The sequence below is a fragment of the Phallusia mammillata genome, chromosome 4 (assembly GCF_965637545.1).
Source record: "Phallusia mammillata chromosome 4, kaPhaMamm4.hap1.1, whole genome shotgun sequence".
Taxonomy (NCBI): domain Eukaryota; kingdom Metazoa; phylum Chordata; class Ascidiacea; order Phlebobranchia; family Ascidiidae; genus Phallusia; species Phallusia mammillata.
The window spans coordinates 14961665-14979407 of NC_137255.1; the positions used below are offsets into that span (position 1 = coordinate 14961665).

General features: G+C 37.9%; 1 protein-coding gene across 2 annotated transcripts in view; it reads right to left on the bottom strand.

Moving 5' to 3' along the window:
* Positions 1–17729, bottom strand: part of LOC145223194 (uncharacterized) — a 30016-nt gene extending 12287 nt beyond the window's left edge. The window contains exons 1-20 of one of the 2 annotated variants that reach the window (XM_080089567.1): positions 17562–17729; positions 17067–17261; positions 14579–14907; positions 14066–14195; positions 13058–13243; positions 12659–12821; positions 12391–12520; positions 11883–12012; positions 10303–10488; positions 9909–10071; positions 9638–9770; positions 9130–9259; positions 7549–7734; positions 7155–7317; positions 6884–7016; positions 6376–6505; positions 4795–4980; positions 4401–4563; positions 4145–4262; positions 3008–3332 (exon numbers count right to left, since the gene is read on the bottom strand). In XM_080089567.1, coding sequence (XP_079945693.1) covers positions 3272–3332; positions 4145–4262; positions 4401–4563; positions 4795–4980; positions 6376–6505; positions 6884–7016; positions 7155–7317; positions 7549–7734; positions 9130–9259; positions 9638–9770; positions 9909–10071; positions 10303–10488; positions 11883–12012; positions 12391–12520; positions 12659–12821; positions 13058–13243; positions 14066–14195; positions 14579–14907; positions 17067–17261; positions 17562–17714 — 3168 coding nt within the window. In that variant the 5' untranslated portion in view covers positions 17715–17729 and the 3' untranslated portion in view covers positions 3008–3271. Of the gene's footprint in view, positions 1–3007; positions 3333–4144; positions 4263–4400; positions 4564–4794; positions 4981–6375; positions 6506–6883; positions 7017–7154; positions 7318–7548; positions 7735–9129; positions 9260–9637; positions 9771–9908; positions 10072–10302; positions 10489–11882; positions 12013–12390; positions 12521–12658; positions 12822–13057; positions 13244–14065; positions 14196–14578; positions 14908–17066; positions 17262–17561 lie in introns of those variants that run through there. The other variant, XM_080089566.1, reaches the window with a different exon arrangement.
* Between the last annotated feature and the right edge of the window lie 14 nt (positions 17730–17743).

A 17743-nucleotide genomic window follows, 5' to 3' on the forward strand; every position in this document is an offset into this window, starting at 1 on the left:
TTGCTTGCAACTGCACAGAACTCGCTAGTCGCAACCAACATCACAACACAAACACATAAAACAGGTTGTAGATCACGGACTGTACTGTGACAGCTTGAGGGCAATGCAATGGTTTATAAATGACTTGTCACGCATACATGGTTTTCGAAGTTAAAGTCACTCAACCGTTAAATTCTCATTCGGCAGTGCTTCAAATTGTAAACCGCTCTTAAATTATACCTATTTATTTTGTTAGTTTGTTGTTCTTTTTGAAAACAACCAATTGCAAACCCGACTAGCGTACCACACGTTTCGCTGTGTACTTTGAAAGTAAGACTATATGGTGTGTATTCCCCAAAAAGTTTTTTCAAGCAAAACAAAGTTGTTGTAGCCTTTAGATTAGCTTACAAAAATTTTATGTGGAATCAAAAATATTATTTTTAAAACCGCTTATATACCAAAAAACATGTTGTGAAAATAATTCTGAAATTTAACGAAGAGTAGCTTTTTTGTAACACTCACATCCAGTCTGCCCTCCATCGGTCGGTCCAATTTGAATTCATGTACGGAATGCTGATGTTGGACTTAATTTATCCGTTGCGTTAAAACAAATAGCCTTAGCTTTAGCTGCATAAGCGGTGCTTTGCTCGATTACGATGATAGTACATCTTGTTCCGACCGATTTTGGAGAGTTTTGGTATGTTGAAAATAAGTCTCGCCACCAATGTCACAGTATTGGCAAATCAAAAGCAAACGACAGTGCTACGACAGTAACTGTTCGTTTGTTTCACGATGTTGCTCCAAGCAGTATTCAGCACTTGCTTAGAGCGCTCTTGCGGAGACTTTTTTACTTTGCACACTTTTGTAGCTCGGCATGACCCACTGACATCAGTCCAGGCATTTGATGCACGGGATGCACAGAAAACAAATTGACCAACAAATGCAAAAACATTTTGGTCCTTGTTGTTAGATTTTTGTTATCGAGTCCTGCTTCAACTGATGGTTGTGGAATTACCGAAAAATGTTGGTTGTTCGGTCGACCAACCAAGCTATATGTTTGTCATATTGGCGTGGGTAAGTTTTCACTCGTTTTGTAATTTTCGATAATTAGCCTACAGTAGTCTATGCGCGTTGTGAATATTGTTGTTTTTTGTAAACGGTGCAAATAAAAAAATACCCTGGACAGTTTTTTTTCGTTGAGTAAAAACATTGCGAGTAAAAAAAATAATTTATGAATAAAATATCTGCATACTTTGAAAATTGTATAAGTTTATATGTTACTAATCTGTGCCACATGTTCATTCTTACTAATAGGCTACTCGTTTAATCGACTCTGAAAAATCTTAGATGAAATGTACGCTTTATTGAAAAGTTTGTATTACCTTCGGCATAAAAGATTTAACAATGAAATGTGTGGTCCGAGTAACCTTTTACCTTATTTAAACGTCAAACCGAAAACTACATTGTTAATAAACGCAAGCTACAGTGAGCTTTAATAGTAAGGACGCATGAAAGCACATGTTACAAAAAATGAGCATCTGTCGCAGCGGTAAAACAAAACAGTTTGCTTTCAAATAAAAAACAATGAACGTGTTCTGATGTCACCGGCGCCCAAGGAAAAGATGACTTAGCAGCAAGGAAGCACTCCTATACCGTTGGGGCGTTACTGGTTAGTTGTCACTCGGCGTTTTTCCAGTTAAACTAAACATCACACGTATTGTCTAACATGCAATGACTTCGGTCTCTATTGGATTAACGCCAACTGTTAGTAATTCCAGATAGACACATGCGTCGAAGATTTACCGTTTACCAGATGCTTTTACAACTAAACCATTATTAACCACTGATTTTATACGGTGGTTAATTATTTCCATCAGCTAAACATCATATACAGCATATAGCCTAATGTGCAATCAATGTTGCCAAATCGCCAAAGTGAAAAAAAAACGAAACACTTTGCACATCGTTCAGTTCGAAAATTCCAAACATGCATAAAAAATGGGTATTCCATTGTATCTTATAGTGTATTTTTTAAAACACGCGAAGAAGCAAAGACGCCCTATATGTCAAGTGTAAATTTGTTTAAAAATGATGAGCACACAATGCTAAATGATAGACATGTTTAATACCTACTACGAAGGAACAAAACACACACTTTTTTATGTGTTTTTTTGCAGAATAAGTATTCGAAGACAATTGATGTTAATTTGAACGGAATTGCCGAAGCTGGTAATGAATATATTGCTCTCGCTTTTGGGCTCGATCGTTCCTAGAATGGTTAATGATGCAGTACTATTGTATCTGAGTAAATGTGACATCTGGGGCACTTCAAATTCGGCATACTTCCTCTGTTACTGACACCACATTACCGGTAATTATTCAGAGCATTTTTATTGGTCTAATTTCCTGCGATTTTTTTCTCACAAAACTCTGGTACAAACCTAGATTTAAAAACGTAATACGTTTTTTTTTTAATTTGACATTGTCAAACAATGTTTGAAAATAATCAAGTTTATATAGCTCTACTGGCAAATGTATTTTTATTCCGACGTTTCGACGTCCTATACAGGTCGTCTTCATCAGGGTAAATTACACTGAATCTACCCTTCAATTTATTTCAGTTTCTGACGTCACTTTTTGATTAATGTTTTACTCTAATATGACCTGTGTTGGCATGGCTAAAAATTTTCCTTCTTTTTTATTTTGGTGCCTCAGTGCAGCCATTAAACATATTAGGGATTCAAATTGGATTGTATACGTGTAGCGACCTGTGGGTTCACGTACGCTTTTTTTAAAAACACTCTCTTTTGCAGTATTGTGTCCATTGGCTCTGGTTTAAGCATTCAAATTTATCCGGGTAAATTTGTCAGAAATTACCCTAAAATCTTCCTCTCTCTTTCTCTTTGAACAAGCAGTAAATCTGTGTAACTTATCCGGCTGAATTTGTGTATCAGTGTATGTAAACAAGGTTCCATATTTTTTGACTAACTCATTTGTTAATCCTGTATACAGTATTATAGCGGTCATGTGTTTTATACCACGCGTGCTTATTTGATATACTGATTGATCAAGCAGCAAAAAATGGAAAGCTTTGGATAACGTGGCAAACCCTGCAAATCTTGCAAACATGCGAATGTATTCCGAAACACTTTTTTTCTAATCCTATGATGTCTAGCTCATTTTTACGTATACTTATTCGCTTATCCCTACACTTATACGTAAAAACAAAACACAAAAGCAATTTTTACAGCGGACAAAAGACAAAAAAAGGCATGAAAAATATTCATGAAGTTCAATTCTTGTAACCTACGTCCATGCTCGTAAACGTCAGCCACGCCAAAATCACCAAGGATCTGTTAAAACACACAAGAGTATAATTTTAACCTTCAGTGACCTAAATCAGACAGTACATTAGTAGCACATTCTTCTTTCCCGTTTTAACCAACAGTTGTTTTTTACACACGTATATAGCCTACTGTTACAAAATATTTGTGGTTTATCAATGCTTTAAGTTTCAGGGCTTTATTATGAAATTATGGTGTGTCTGATGGCTAGAACTCAATTTCGTTCTGTTTTATTTACCGAAAGCAGTGTCAACAAACTTATTAACATTGCAAGTTAAATTCAAGGACTTTTTGTGGTATTACCCAAAAAAGTGTGCAAATAAAAGCGGTTGTTAGTTTGCCCCCAAGCTTAAAATATTGAAAGCCACTGATTAAAATGGGACAAAAGAAAAGGTTTGACCTCAATTAGTTAATGGTAAAGGTTAATGATTAACATAACTTGTTGATTTAGACTGATACGAACGCGGCTAGAAAAAGAGTAACTCATATGGTATGAACTCGGCTAAACCATCGATATACGCTGCAATTGTAACCCAAACTTATCTTCACGTAAATATTAAGGGTGTGGTTCTCATTCTTTTAACTGTCGCAAAGTCTTGCCATCACGTTTATTCAACCGAAATTAACCTCGTCAACTGCAACTGTTGCCACCCATGGCGACCATTAGCACGAGCGCAGTGAGGGGATTAAATAGACCCCCAAATGCGCCCAATGCAAAAAAGAGGTTTTGCTACAAAAGATTTAAAAACGATGTTTTAAATATGGTTTTGCAGTATATTAAAACTATGCCAATAGTTATAAATATATTACGTCCAACTTACACATGAGCATTCATCATGTTGCGTTTGTGGATCAAAGCACCGGCACTTCCGGGTGGAGCGGTGAAGTTGCAGGCCCTGTCGGACTGGTAGCGATTTGTTTGATGGTAACCAATATTTTCTGCAAAAAGACTAGTATGAAAAGGACTTTTACATTTTTTTACAGAAGTTATACGTTATAAAAGTTTACATGGGATTAGGACTAAATTTTGATTAATGTCCAATATTATTATGAAAGAAATACAAATCTTGCATATACCTCCAGCCATGGGCCCTGTTGCCATTAACACGTAGTACTGGTTGGTTAAAAAGTTGAAAGTTTTTTCGCCGCTTGCCGAAGGTTTCGTGACGTTTGCATCTCTTTTGAAAGTGCAACTTAGCACTCCGCCGTCCACGGTATTGGTTGGCTCGCTTACACCAATCTGCACAAGAAAGTTTGTCTAAAGTTTTTAAAACATAAAACATCGAATTGTGGCAGATGGAATCAAAATTTCAAACAAAAGGAGCAAAACTGCAAACAACGATATTTTCAAACAAATAAAGGGTTGAAACTCTGATTTTTATTTCTTTGATCAAGTGATAACTAAACTTCATTTGAACCTTGAATCCTCGCCTCTTATGAAATATAAAAGTTCATTGATATGAAAACCTACCAGTTGGTTTGGCAACAGTGGAGGTTGGACTCGCGCAGCTTGAATGGCCCCAGATACAAGAGCTGACGAAGTACAATAGTACAGGTCGTCACTTTCCATTAGCTTGTCGTCAGAAAATGCCACGGCAACATAACTACCACTATTTGCTCCGACTAATTCGAAATCGAAATTGTTGCTGGCTGAATTCTGTACGAATAGCATAAAACATTGATGGTTGAAAGAAAACAACAAACCTTTTTTTGCATTTTTTTAACAGCATTTGAAAACAATGTTATAAAATCGACTTCTGAATCAAACAACTATTTTATTACTTTTTCCCTTTTACCAATACTGTTCAGTAACCATGGTCATATCTTCTCGATTGGTATGACCTAGCCTTATATTTAACCATTGCAGTGTAAAAATTCACATTTCATGAAAATGAGCCAAATCCGCTCCTGAAAAGAAAATCATGTTGCACCGGTAGTAGTAAAAAACAATTACAAGTAATTCACATGTTTTTTTCGCGAGGTTCTAAGCTTGGGGCTATAGACAGCAAATAACACCGATGTTGTTAGCATGTTTCTACTTGGCCAATTTCGCGTGCACCAAACACGTGAAGACAAAGAGATTGCGTGCTGCCGTTCGAAAATCGTGCGATCCCGACAAAACGCATAATTTACAGGGCAGCTCGAGCGTATCGCAGCGACTCGACATTAAACGCACCGAACGCTTAACGTGTCGCCCATGAGAAGGAAAAGCTACTTCCGAAAGATCATCCGTCGCCCGTACAACATGTTTGTCTATTAGTTGGTCGTCAGCGAACAATGCCTAGTAGCCTTCACATGCGTTGGCGTACGGGAAGAAAGAAAAAGTGACGAAACATTTTGGCCAAATATGTTGTTTCGCCGATGTTGCAGTTTCTGCCCCGACCATTTTTAAAATTCGACCGAAACCGAACTTTTTTGTTGTGTGAAATTAATGGCTTAACTTTCAAATTTACACATTGAAAACATCATAAATTAACTAACGTGGTATGAAAAACAGTAGGTGTTTTGTTCAGCTTACGGATTGTAAAAGTTATTTTGGAGTGTCATGTAAATGAGTTCACCTGAATCAATTACGCAAGGTTGAGTTAAAAACATTCGCCCGGAAGGGAATTTAGGTTTGGCCTTTTAACCAAATGTTCGGTTTCGGCTCGAACTCTATAGGGCCTTTTAATTGCCCCTACCCAAAAGCACCACTCACTCACCTAGGTTAGTTTGTAGCAACTGCAATACAGTTGTTAACATTAATGTTTTTTCTTCAGCAATTTCTCCACATTCGAGTGGTAACACTGACTTTTAGTTCGTAAGTAAAAAAAAAGGTCACATAAATGCACTTGCGTTTGCTGAATAATAAAATATAACGACTCGTTATGGTATTTCTTTTTCCCAGCTCATTTTAGTTAATTTTTTATTGTATTTAATAACCTTAAGACCAAAAGTAAGTTTCACTGCCAACTGTGGTGCATGTTTTACAACAATAACGAACAGGTGCCAGTCAAGTAAAATCTCGTCCCGTTTTAACAATCAATATCAAACAGAAACAAAAATTGCCTACGTAGATCCAGGAAGTGAAAAGACATCCAGAGGTTCCTGCTGTACAATCCGTTGGAGATCTAAAACAGGTTTTCGTGCTCCCACACCCTTCATCAAAGTCGCTTGAACTCGATACAGTGGAAGTGGTCGTCCTATTAGCAAAGTGAAAAATGTTGTTTTGGTGTATAACTTGGCATCAACATCAAAAGGTTTATCACATCTATTCTTTTGCAAAACGTTTTGTATGTCGCAAGACCTGTAGTGTTTCATGCAATAAAATGTAATGGACAAACAACAACTAGACTCTAAATTAAGTTATTTTTAATGTCACTTAGGCGCAAATTATATATCAAAGTTTTTACACAGATGGATCCTGTTTCTTTAATACGTGTTTCCATTTTATTTAAAAAATCAGCGACCGTCAATTGTCATGTTTCCTGGTTGAGCGACAGACATTGCTTATTTTACAAACTCTCAATTATGATCCTGTTATGTCGCAAACGGTATGTTGTACCAGGGCTGCAACCCACGTGGCGACTGTGGTTGTTGTTGTCTCTGCGGTTGTTGTTGTTGTTGTTGTTGTTGCGGTGTTTTCGGGCGGAGTGGTAAAATTTAAGGCCATGTTGGACTGGTAGCGATTTGTTTGATGGTAACCAATATTTTCTGCAAAAAGACTAGTATGAAAAGGACTTTTACATTTTTTTACAGAAGTTATACGTTATAAAAGTTTACATGGGATTAGGACTAAATTTTGATTAATGTCCAATATTATTATGAAAGAAATACAAATCTTGCATATACCTCCAGCCATGGGCCCTGTTGCCATTAACACGTAGTACTGGTTGGTTAAAAAGTTGAAAGTTTTTTCGCCGCTTGCCGAAGGTTTCGTGACGTTTGCATCTCTTTTGAAAGTGCAACTTAGCACTCCGCCGTCCACGGTATTGGTTGGCTCGCTTACACCAATCTGCACAAGAAAGTTTGTCTAAAGTTTTTAAAACATAAAACATCGAATTGTGGCAGATGGAATCAAAATTTCAAACAAAAGGAGCAAAACTGCAAACAACGATATTTTCAAACAAATAAAGGGTTGAAACTCTGATTTTTATTTCTTTGATCAAGTGATAACTAAACTTCATTTGAACCTTGAATCCTCGCCTCTTATGAAATATAAAAGTTCATTGATATGAAAACCTACCAGTTGGTTTGGCAACAGTGGAGGTTGGACTCGCGCAGCTTGAATGGCCCCAGATACAAGAGCTGACGAAGTACAATAGTACAGGTCGTCACTTTCCATTAGCTTGTCGTCAGAAAATGCCACGGCAACATAACTACCACTATTTGCTCCGACTAATTCGAAATCGAAATTGTTGCTGGCTGAATTCTGTACGAATAGCATAAAACATTGATGGTTGAAAGAAAACAACAAACCTTTTTTTGCATTTTTTTAACAGCATTTGAAAACAATGTTATAAAATCGACTTCTGAATCAAACAACTATTTTATTACTTTTTCCCTTTTACCAATACTGTTCAGTAACCATGGTCATATCTTCTCGATTGGTATGACCTAGCCTTATATTTAACCATTGCAGTGTAAAAATTCACATTTCATGAAAATGAGCCAAATCCGCTCCTGAAAAGAAAATCATGTTGCACCGGTAGTAGTAAAAAACAATTACAAGTAATTCACATGTTTTTTTCGCGAGGTTCTAAGCTTGGGGCTATAGACAGCAAATAACACCGATGTTGTTAGCATGTTTCTACTTGGCCAATTTCGCGTGCACCAAACACGTGAAGACAAAGAGATTGCGTGCTGCCGTTCGAAAATCGTGCGATCCCGACAAAACGCATAATTTACAGGGCAGCTCGAGCGTATCGCAGCGACTCGACATTAAACGCACCGAACGCTTAACGTGTCGCCCATGAGAAGGAAAAGCTACTTCCGAAAGATCATCCGTCGCCCGTACAACATGTTTGTCTATTAGTTGGTCGTCAGCGAACAATGCCTAGTAGCCTTCACATGCGTTGGCGTACGGGAAGAAAGAAAAAGTGACGAAACATTTTGGCCAAATATGTTGTTTCGCCGATGTTGCAGTTTCTGCCCCGACCATTTTTAAAATTCGACCGAAACCGAACTTTTTTGTTGTGTGAAATTAATGGCTTAACTTTCAAATTTACACATTGAAAACATCATAAATTAACTAACGTGGTATGAAAAACAGTAGGTGTTTTGTTCAGCTTACGGATTGTAAAAGTTATTTTGGAGTGTCATGTAAATGAGTTCACCTGAATCAATTACGCAAGGTTGAGTTAAAAACATTCGCCCGGAAGGGAATTTAGGTTTGGCCTTTTAACCAAATGTTCGGTTTCGGCTCGAACTCTATAGGGCCTTTTAATTGCCCCTACCCAAAAGCACCACTCACTCACCTAGGTTAGTTTGTAGCAACTGCAATACAGTTGTTAACATTAATGTTTTTTCTTCAGCAATTTCTCCACATTCGAGTGGTAACACTGACTTTTAGTTCGTAAGTAAAAAAAAAGGTCACATAAATGCACTTGCGTTTGCTGAATAATAAAATATAACGACTCGTTATGGTATTTCTTTTTCCCAGCTCATTTTAGTTAATTTTTTATTGTATTTAATAACCTTAAGACCAAAAGTAAGTTTCACTGCCAACTGTGGTGCATGTTTTACAACAATAACGAACAGGTGCCAGTCAAGTAAAATCTCGTCCCGTTTTAACAATCAATATCAAACAGAAACAAAAATTGCCTACGTAGATCCAGGAAGTGAAAAGACATCCAGAGGTTCCTGCTGTACAATCCGTTGGAGATCTAAAACAGGTTTTCGTGCTCCCACACCCTTCATCAAAGTCGCTTGAACTCGATACAGTGGAAGTGGTCGTCCTATTAGCAAAGTGAAAAATGTTGTTTTGGTGTATAACTTGGCATCAACATCAAAAGGTTTATCACATCTATTCTTTTGCAAAACGTTTTGTATGTCGCAAGACCTGTAGTGTTTCATGCAATAAAATGTAATGGACAAACAACAACTAGACTCTAAATTAAGTTATTTTTAATGTCACTTAGGCGCAAATTATATATCAAAGTTTTTACACAGATGGATCCTGTTTCTTTAATACGTGTTTCCATTTTATTTAAAAAATCAGCGACCGTCAATTGTCATGTTTCCTGGTTGAGCGACAGACATTGCTTATTTTACAAACTCTCAATTATGATCCTGTTATGTCGCAAACGGTATGTTGTACCAGGGCTGCAACCCACGTGGCGACTGTGGTTGTTGTTGTCTCTGCGGTTGTTGTTGTTGTTGTTGTTGTTGCGGTGTTTTCGGGCGGAGTGGTAAAATTTAAGGCCATGTTGGACTGGTAGCGATTTGTTTGATGGTAACCAATATTTTCTGCAAAAAGACTAGTATGAAAAGGACTTTTACATTTTTTTACAGAAGTTATACGTTATAAAAGTTTACATGGGATTAGGACTAAATTTTGATTAATGTCCAATATTATTATGAAAGAAATACAAATCTTGCATATACCTCCAGCCATGGGCCCTGTTGCCATTAACACGTAGTACTGGTTGGTTAAAAAGTTGAAAGTTTTTTCGCCGCTTGCCGAAGGTTTCGTGACGTTTGCATCTCTTTTGAAAGTGCAACTTAGCACTCCGCCGTCCACGGTATTGGTTGGCTCGCTTACACCAATCTGCACAAGAAAGTTTGTCTAAAGTTTTTAAAACATAAAACATCGAATTGTGGCAGATGGAATCAAAATTTCAAACAAAAGGAGCAAAACTGCAAACAACGATATTTTCAAACAAATAAAGGGTTGAAACTCTGATTTTTATTTCTTTGATCAAGTGATAACTAAACTTCATTTGAACCTTGAATCCTCGCCTCTTATGAAATATAAAAGTTCATTGATATGAAAACCTACCAGTTGGTTTGGCAACAGTGGAGGTTGGACTCGCGCAGCTTGAATGGCCCCAGATACAAGAGCTGACGAAGTACAATAGTACAGGTCGTCACTTTCCATTAGCTTGTCGTCAGAAAATGCCACGGCAACATAACTACCACTATTTGCTCCGACTAATTCGAAATCGAAATTGTTGCTGGCTGAATTCTGTACGAATAGCATAAAACATTGATGGTTGAAAGAAAACAACAAACCTTTTTTTGCATTTTTTTAACAGCATTTGAAAACAATGTTATAAAATCGACTTCTGAATCAAACAACTATTTTATTACTTTTTCCCTTTTACCAATACTGTTCAGTAACCATGGTCATATCTTCTCGATTGGTATGACCTAGCCTTATATTTAACCATTGCAGTGTAAAAATTCACATTTCATGAAAATGAGCCAAATCCGCTCCTGAAAAGAAAATCATGTTGCACCGGTAGTAGTAAAAAACAATTACAAGTAATTCACATGTTTTTTTCGCGAGGTTCTAAGCTTGGGGCTATAGACAGCAAATAACACCGATGTTGTTAGCATGTTTCTACTTGGCCAATTTCGCGTGCACCAAACACGTGAAGACAAAGAGATTGCGTGCTGCCGTTCGAAAATCGTGCGATCCCGACAAAACGCATAATTTACAGGGCAGCTCGAGCGTATCGCAGCGACTCGACATTAAACGCACCGAACGCTTAACGTGTCGCCCATGAGAAGGAAAAGCTACTTCCGAAAGATCATCCGTCGCCCGTACAACATGTTTGTCTATTAGTTGGTCGTCAGCGAACAATGCCTAGTAGCCTTCACATGCGTTGGCGTACGGGAAGAAAGAAAAAGTGACGAAACATTTTGGCCAAATATGTTGTTTCGCCGATGTTGCAGTTTCTGCCCCGACCATTTTTAAAATTCGACCGAAACCGAACTTTTTTGTTGTGTGAAATTAATGGCTTAACTTTCAAATTTACACATTGAAAACATCATAAATTAACTAACGTGGTATGAAAAACAGTAGGTGTTTTGTTCAGCTTACGGATTGTAAAAGTTATTTTGGAGTGTCATGTAAATGAGTTCACCTGAATCAATTACGCAAGTTTGAGTTAAAAACATTCGCCCGGAAGGGAATTTAGGTTTGGCCTTTTAACCAAATGTTCGGTTTCGGCTCGAACTCTATAGGGCCTTTTAATTGCCCCTACCCAAAAGCACCACTCACTCACCTAGGTTAGTTTGTAGCAACTGCAATACAGTTGTTAACATTAATGTTTTTTCTTCAGCAATTTCTCCACATTCGAGTGGTAACACTGACTTTTAGTTCGTAAGTAAAAAAAAGGTCACATAAATGCACTTGCGTTTGCTGAATAATAAAATATAACGACTCGTTATGGTATTTCTTTTTCCCAGCTCATTTTAGTTAATTTTTTATTGTATTTAATAACCTTAAGACCAAAAGTAAGTTTCACTGCCAACTGTGGTGCATGTTTTACAACAATAACGAACAGGTGCCAGTCAAGTAAAATCTCGTCCCGTTTTAACAATCAATATCAAACAGAAACAAAAATTGCCTACGTAGATCCAGGAAGTGAAAAGACATCCAGAGGTTCCTGCTGTACAATCCGTTGGAGATCTAAAACAGGTTTTCGTGCTCCCACACCCTTCATCAAAGTCGCTTGAACTCGATACAGTGGAAGTGGTCGTCCTATTAGCAAAGTGAAAAATGTTGTTTTGGTGTATAACTTGGCATCAACATCAAAAGGTTTATCACATCTATTCTTTTGCAAAACGTTTTGTATGTCGCAAGACCTGTAGTGTTTCATGCAATAAAATGTAATGGACAAACAACAACTAGACTCTAAATTAAGTTATTTTTAATGTCACTTAGGCGCAAATTATATATCAAAGTTTTTACACAGATGGATCCTGTTTCTTTAATACGTGTTTCCATTTTATTTAAAAAATCAGCGACCGTCAATTGTCATGTTTCCTGGTTGAGCGACAGACATTGCTTATTTTACAAACTCTCAATTATGATCCTGTTATGTCGCAAACGGTATGTTGTACCAGGGCTGCAACCCACGTGGCGACTGTGGTTGTTGTTGTCTCTGCGGTTGTTGTTGTTGTTGTTGTTGCGGTGTTTTCGGGCGGAGTGGTAAAATTTAAGGCCATGTTGGACTGGTAGCGATTTGTTTGATGGTAACCAATATTTTCTGCAAAAAGACTAGTATGAAAAGGACTTTTACATTTTTTTACAGAAGTTATACGTTATAAAAGTTTACATGGGATTAGGACTAAATTTTGATTAATGTCCAATATTATTATGAAAGAAATACAAATCTTGCATATACCTCCAGCCATGGGCCCTGTTGCCATTAACACGTAGTACTGGTTGGTTAAAAAGTTGAAAGTTTTTTCGCCGCTTGCCGAAGGTTTCGTGACGTTTGCATCTCTTTTGAAAGTGCAACTTAGCACTCCGCCGTCCACGGTATTGGTTGGCTCACTTACACCAATCTGCACAAGAAAGTTTGTCGAAAGTTTTTTTTAAATAAACCATCGAATGTCGGCAAATAGATTTAAAACTTCAAACAAATGGAATAAAACTGCAAACAACGATCTTTTGAAACAAATAAAGTGTTGAAACTCTGGAAATAAAAATAACCAAGTGATAACAAAACTTTATTTAAACCATCAATCCCCGCCCCTTACAAAATATAAAGGTCCTATGATTATCAAAAAAAAAAACCTACCAGTTGGTTTGGCAACAGTGGAGGTTGGCTTCGCGCAGCTTGAATGGCCCCAGATACAAGAGCTGACGAAGTACAATAGTACAGGTCGTCACTTTCCATCAGCTTGTCGTCAGAAAATGCGACGGCCACATAACTACCACTAGTTGCTCCGACTAATTCAAAATCGAAATTGTTGCTGGCTGAATTCTGTACAAATAGCATAAAACATTCGGAGTGATAGAAGACATGCATACTTTTGTTAACATACTTTGAAAGCAATCTTATCGACTTTTAAGTCAACCAAAATTTTTATCACCCTTTTAACGATATTTTTCAATGCGTTTTGTCATATCTTCTCAAATGGTATGACCTGGCCTTATATTTAACCATTGCACTGTAAAAATCTACATTTCATGAAAATTAGCCAATTGTGAAGCTAAAAAATGATGTTGCACCGGGGGAGGCCGGAATAACAAACAAGTAATGAATATTTGATTTCGGTCTGAACCTTTTGGTTACCCGCGCCCCAATGGAACGCGGACTTACCTAGGTTAGTTCGTAGCAACTGCAATACAGTTGTTAACATCAATGTTTTTACTTCTGCAATTTCGCGAAAAGGTATTTCCAGCACACTTAAGCTAAATTCTTTTTTCTAATCTATAACTCAACAACAGATGTCACCCAAAATGACGTTTTTCTGCCAACTGTGGTACATGTTTTGCGATACAACAAGTAAAAGCAGGTGTAGAGTAGACCAATGGTCGGCAACCGCCGGTCCGCGAGGAGTTCGATACCGGGCCGTATACTTTTTTAGGGTAAATGCTTTGAAAATTTTCCTCTTTCATCCCGGGGATGATAAACTAATTTAGACGTTTTTATTGCTAAATATTTGCAGTTTTCTGAAGGCCCGTCCGCGATAAAATTTCAGTTTCAAAAACGGTCTGCAGTGCAAAACACGGACCCCTGCAGTAGACGACTGTCAAGGAAAAATCTAGTCTCGTTTCAACAATTAAAAGAAAAGTTGCCTACAAAGATCCAAGATGTAAAAAGACATCCAGAGGTTCCTGCTGTACAATCCGTTGGAGATCTGAAACAGGTTTTCGTGGTCCCACACCCTTCATTTAAATTGCTTGCACTCGATACTGTAGAAGTGGTCGTTCTATAAGCATATAGTAGAAAAATGTTGTATTGGTATATTACTTGGCATCAACATCGAAATTATTCAATATCTATTCTTCTGCAAAACGTTTTTGTATAACACAAGACCTATAGTGTTTCAAGTAATAAAATTTAACGCACCAAAACACTATGTACAACAACACCTCAAACCAAATGCCGTGAATTTTAATGACATTGAAGGGCAAATTTCTTTGCATAGATAAACCCTGTTTCTGGGAAACATGAGTCCATATTAGGTTATTTGTTTAAAAATACAGCAATCGACACTTATTGCGTTTTCTGGTTATGTGACAGATATTTTACACATTTAATTACAATCGTGTTATGTCGCAAATCGTATGGTGTATCATGGCTACAACTTACGTGGCAAGCGTTGTTGTTGTAGCGCTGGTGGTGGTGGTCGCTGCTGGATCTGCCATAAAGTCTATTTTGTTCGTGGTGGACTCGCGAGCTGGTGCTGGTCCATGATACTCTAGGGCACAAATACAAATCATATCTTCACATTGTAAAAAAAACAAACAATATATACCAGTATATGCACCCCTGGCAACCAGAACGTTGAAGGGTGTTGTTTGCAAATTAAACGTGAAATCGGCTCCGCGGGAAATTGTTTTCGCAATGGAAGCAGGTCTTTGAAAGTCGCATTCTGCCACACCACTGAGTGTCTGTGCAGTTACATGAACGATCCCTGCCTGAAAAGCATCAAATGTTATATTTAAGCCCAAACGACAAAATTTGGAACAAAACCTTGATTAATGCTTTAAAATTTCAAGCAACGGTTTAGAAAAAGCTCACAAGGTGTAATGTACAAGGCAAAGAAAAGATCTGACTCAGTACAAGAGCTGGAGATAACAGCAGTGTTGGGGAGACTCGAGTCAGTGACTCGACTCGAGTCCGACTCGAGTCACCTTTTTCAAAGACTTGACTTGACTCGAGTCTCAGCTGTGAAAAGACTCGACTTGACTTGGACTCGTCTTAGTAGAGACTCGACTCGGACTCGGACTCGTTATTTCACCAACAAAACGGAAATTTCTTATAATGGATAACCTGTTCAGTTGGCTTCAACCAAACAACAACAACACTTTAATGTGCGATGCGAAGCTATTTTTGCTTAATTTTAACGTAACGAAGTCGCTGCTACATGCACAAACTTTTTAACGCTGGCATTAAGCATTGTACTTATTGCTTGTTTTAAGGTATGCGAATGCAGTACACGCCAAGGCCAAGTATTCGCTTTTAAGCGCTTATATTACTGTACAAACGCTCTAGCTAGCGCATGCAGTAAAAATATTTTTGGGTTTTCAAAATTGACGTTCTTGTCCAAGATGTTTAATGAGTGTCAATTAACGTGTTTCATTAAAGTTGACCCTATACTCCAGGGCTACTCAATTAGTTTCGTCAAAAGTCCAGATACAAAAGGTAAAAATTACCAAAGGTCCGGACACTTCTGTCAGAAATGCAAATGCAACGTGTCTTAGCCTATTTGGTTATAGCTAATGTGGACAATCGCGGTCAAAATTGAAATCTTGAACTGATATGCACCAAACGTGATTTTATTCCTTGCGAGAGTGTATTTGTACAACGTCATACATAATACATTTTATCTGGTTTTACAGGATTGCTTCGTAAGGTAATGATTTAAAATTCAGTTTATTAAATCACAGATAAAATTATGCGCAAACAACCGCCGCTTTGTTAAATGTATAGTGAAATAATCGACCATTTTTTCGTCATAGTTGGACAATCTGAACTCACATAAGATTTTGGCAGGACTTTAGGCCCCTCGCAGACTGCCGATCAATCGTTATGCCGACCCCAGTTAAAAAAGTGCCTCTACATAGCATTGTTTAGTTAATTAACACACAAATGTTGCCGTAATCAAAAGACCGTCGAGGTCCACATCGAACGCCTCAAAGGTCCGGATATGGACCGCGGTCCGCCATTTGAGTAGCCCTGCTATACTCTAAAGAAAGGGACCTTGATGGGATTTGTTCACTGTAATAAAGTGGGGTCCGTAAAAAAATCGCGATGAACCATTCAAATAGATTAATTATCCAAACCTTTAACCTTTCCTTGAAAAAACTTTTGGGGACTTGCCTTGACTCGAACCACTAATGACTTGACTTGACTTGAGACTCGAACCTCATTTGACTCGACTCGACTTGAGACTCGAACCCATTTTGACTTGACTTGACTTGGGACTCGAACCCCTACTGACTTGACTTGACTTGACTTGAGACTCGACTGAAAGGACTCGTTACCCAACCCTGGATAACAGTCGCGTAATAACAGACTGAAAACTGAAGTCATCCACCGTTTTTTAAGATATAAGTTCACTGATTATTTAAACTACACACTTTTGGTAAGAAACATTAGCAAAGTGAAATGTAAAATCATTAAGCCAATAAATGATAAGCTGCAGACCAGTGGTTCTCAAACTCGGTTTTCGGGGCCGCATGTGGCTCCCAACTACTTATTTCGCGGCTCGCACCAGACCTCAGAAAACCACCAAACATTGCTATTTTAGCTTTCAAAGTAATAATCTTTAGTGATTTTCTCAAGGTTTCGTTTTTTGCGGCTCCCTACACACTTAAAAAATACCATTTGGCCCCGACAATAAAAAAGTTTGAGAACCACTGCTGCAGACAGTGCACACTGTTTCGACCCATGGTCTCATCAGTGCAGTGGTGACGAGAGCCGGATCGCGAGATCAGACATAGGTAAAGGTTGTGCTACAATTTTGATTCCAACCTTTAAATTTTAACAGTGCATGAGGTAGGATAACAGCAGCGGCCCGACAAAGGTATTTTTAGACCTCGAATCAGTTCTAACAGTAAACATCTTACTATACCTGAAGAGTCGCATCAGAAGTTGGCGGACTTCGTTCATCTCGTATTGTGCCTGATTTAATTTGATCTGCGCCTGTGCAGTAATACAACTCAGCGTCCCGCATCACCGTGGAAGTCGCGAAGGCAACACCAACATACTGATTATTGTTGCCAGTGCTTCCAGTCAACTCCATATTGAAGACATTTGATGACGAGTCCTGCGAGGAAAAAAAATCGATGAAAAATGAAAAATGACGGATAAAATTAACAATTTTCTTGTGCTGAAATTTACGTAAATGACTTGTTTGCTGTGTCATAGCTACTTTTCAAGGCGTCCAGACTAAGCGCGGAGGTTGTGGCACGAATGACTTTTAATAACGTAACGTTACCCTTTATCAACTGATTCGCTTATGCGTAACCAAATCTCCAACGTTGTAAAGTGTTGCCTCTAATTTAACCACTTTGGTATATTGTTATTTTTTTGGGATTACATTAGAATTCGTACCCTAAAAACCTACCCAAACATAAGAGAAGAAAATGCATGTTGAATCAGTTGGAGAACAACCAGTCGGAAAGTATAGGCAATTTTTGGTACTGTCACATCCTGATGTATCTATTGCGACTGCAACTTGCAGAAAGACAAAGATGACTACACATTTCAGGGCATCCATTATTGAAATATTTTTACCACAACACTCTA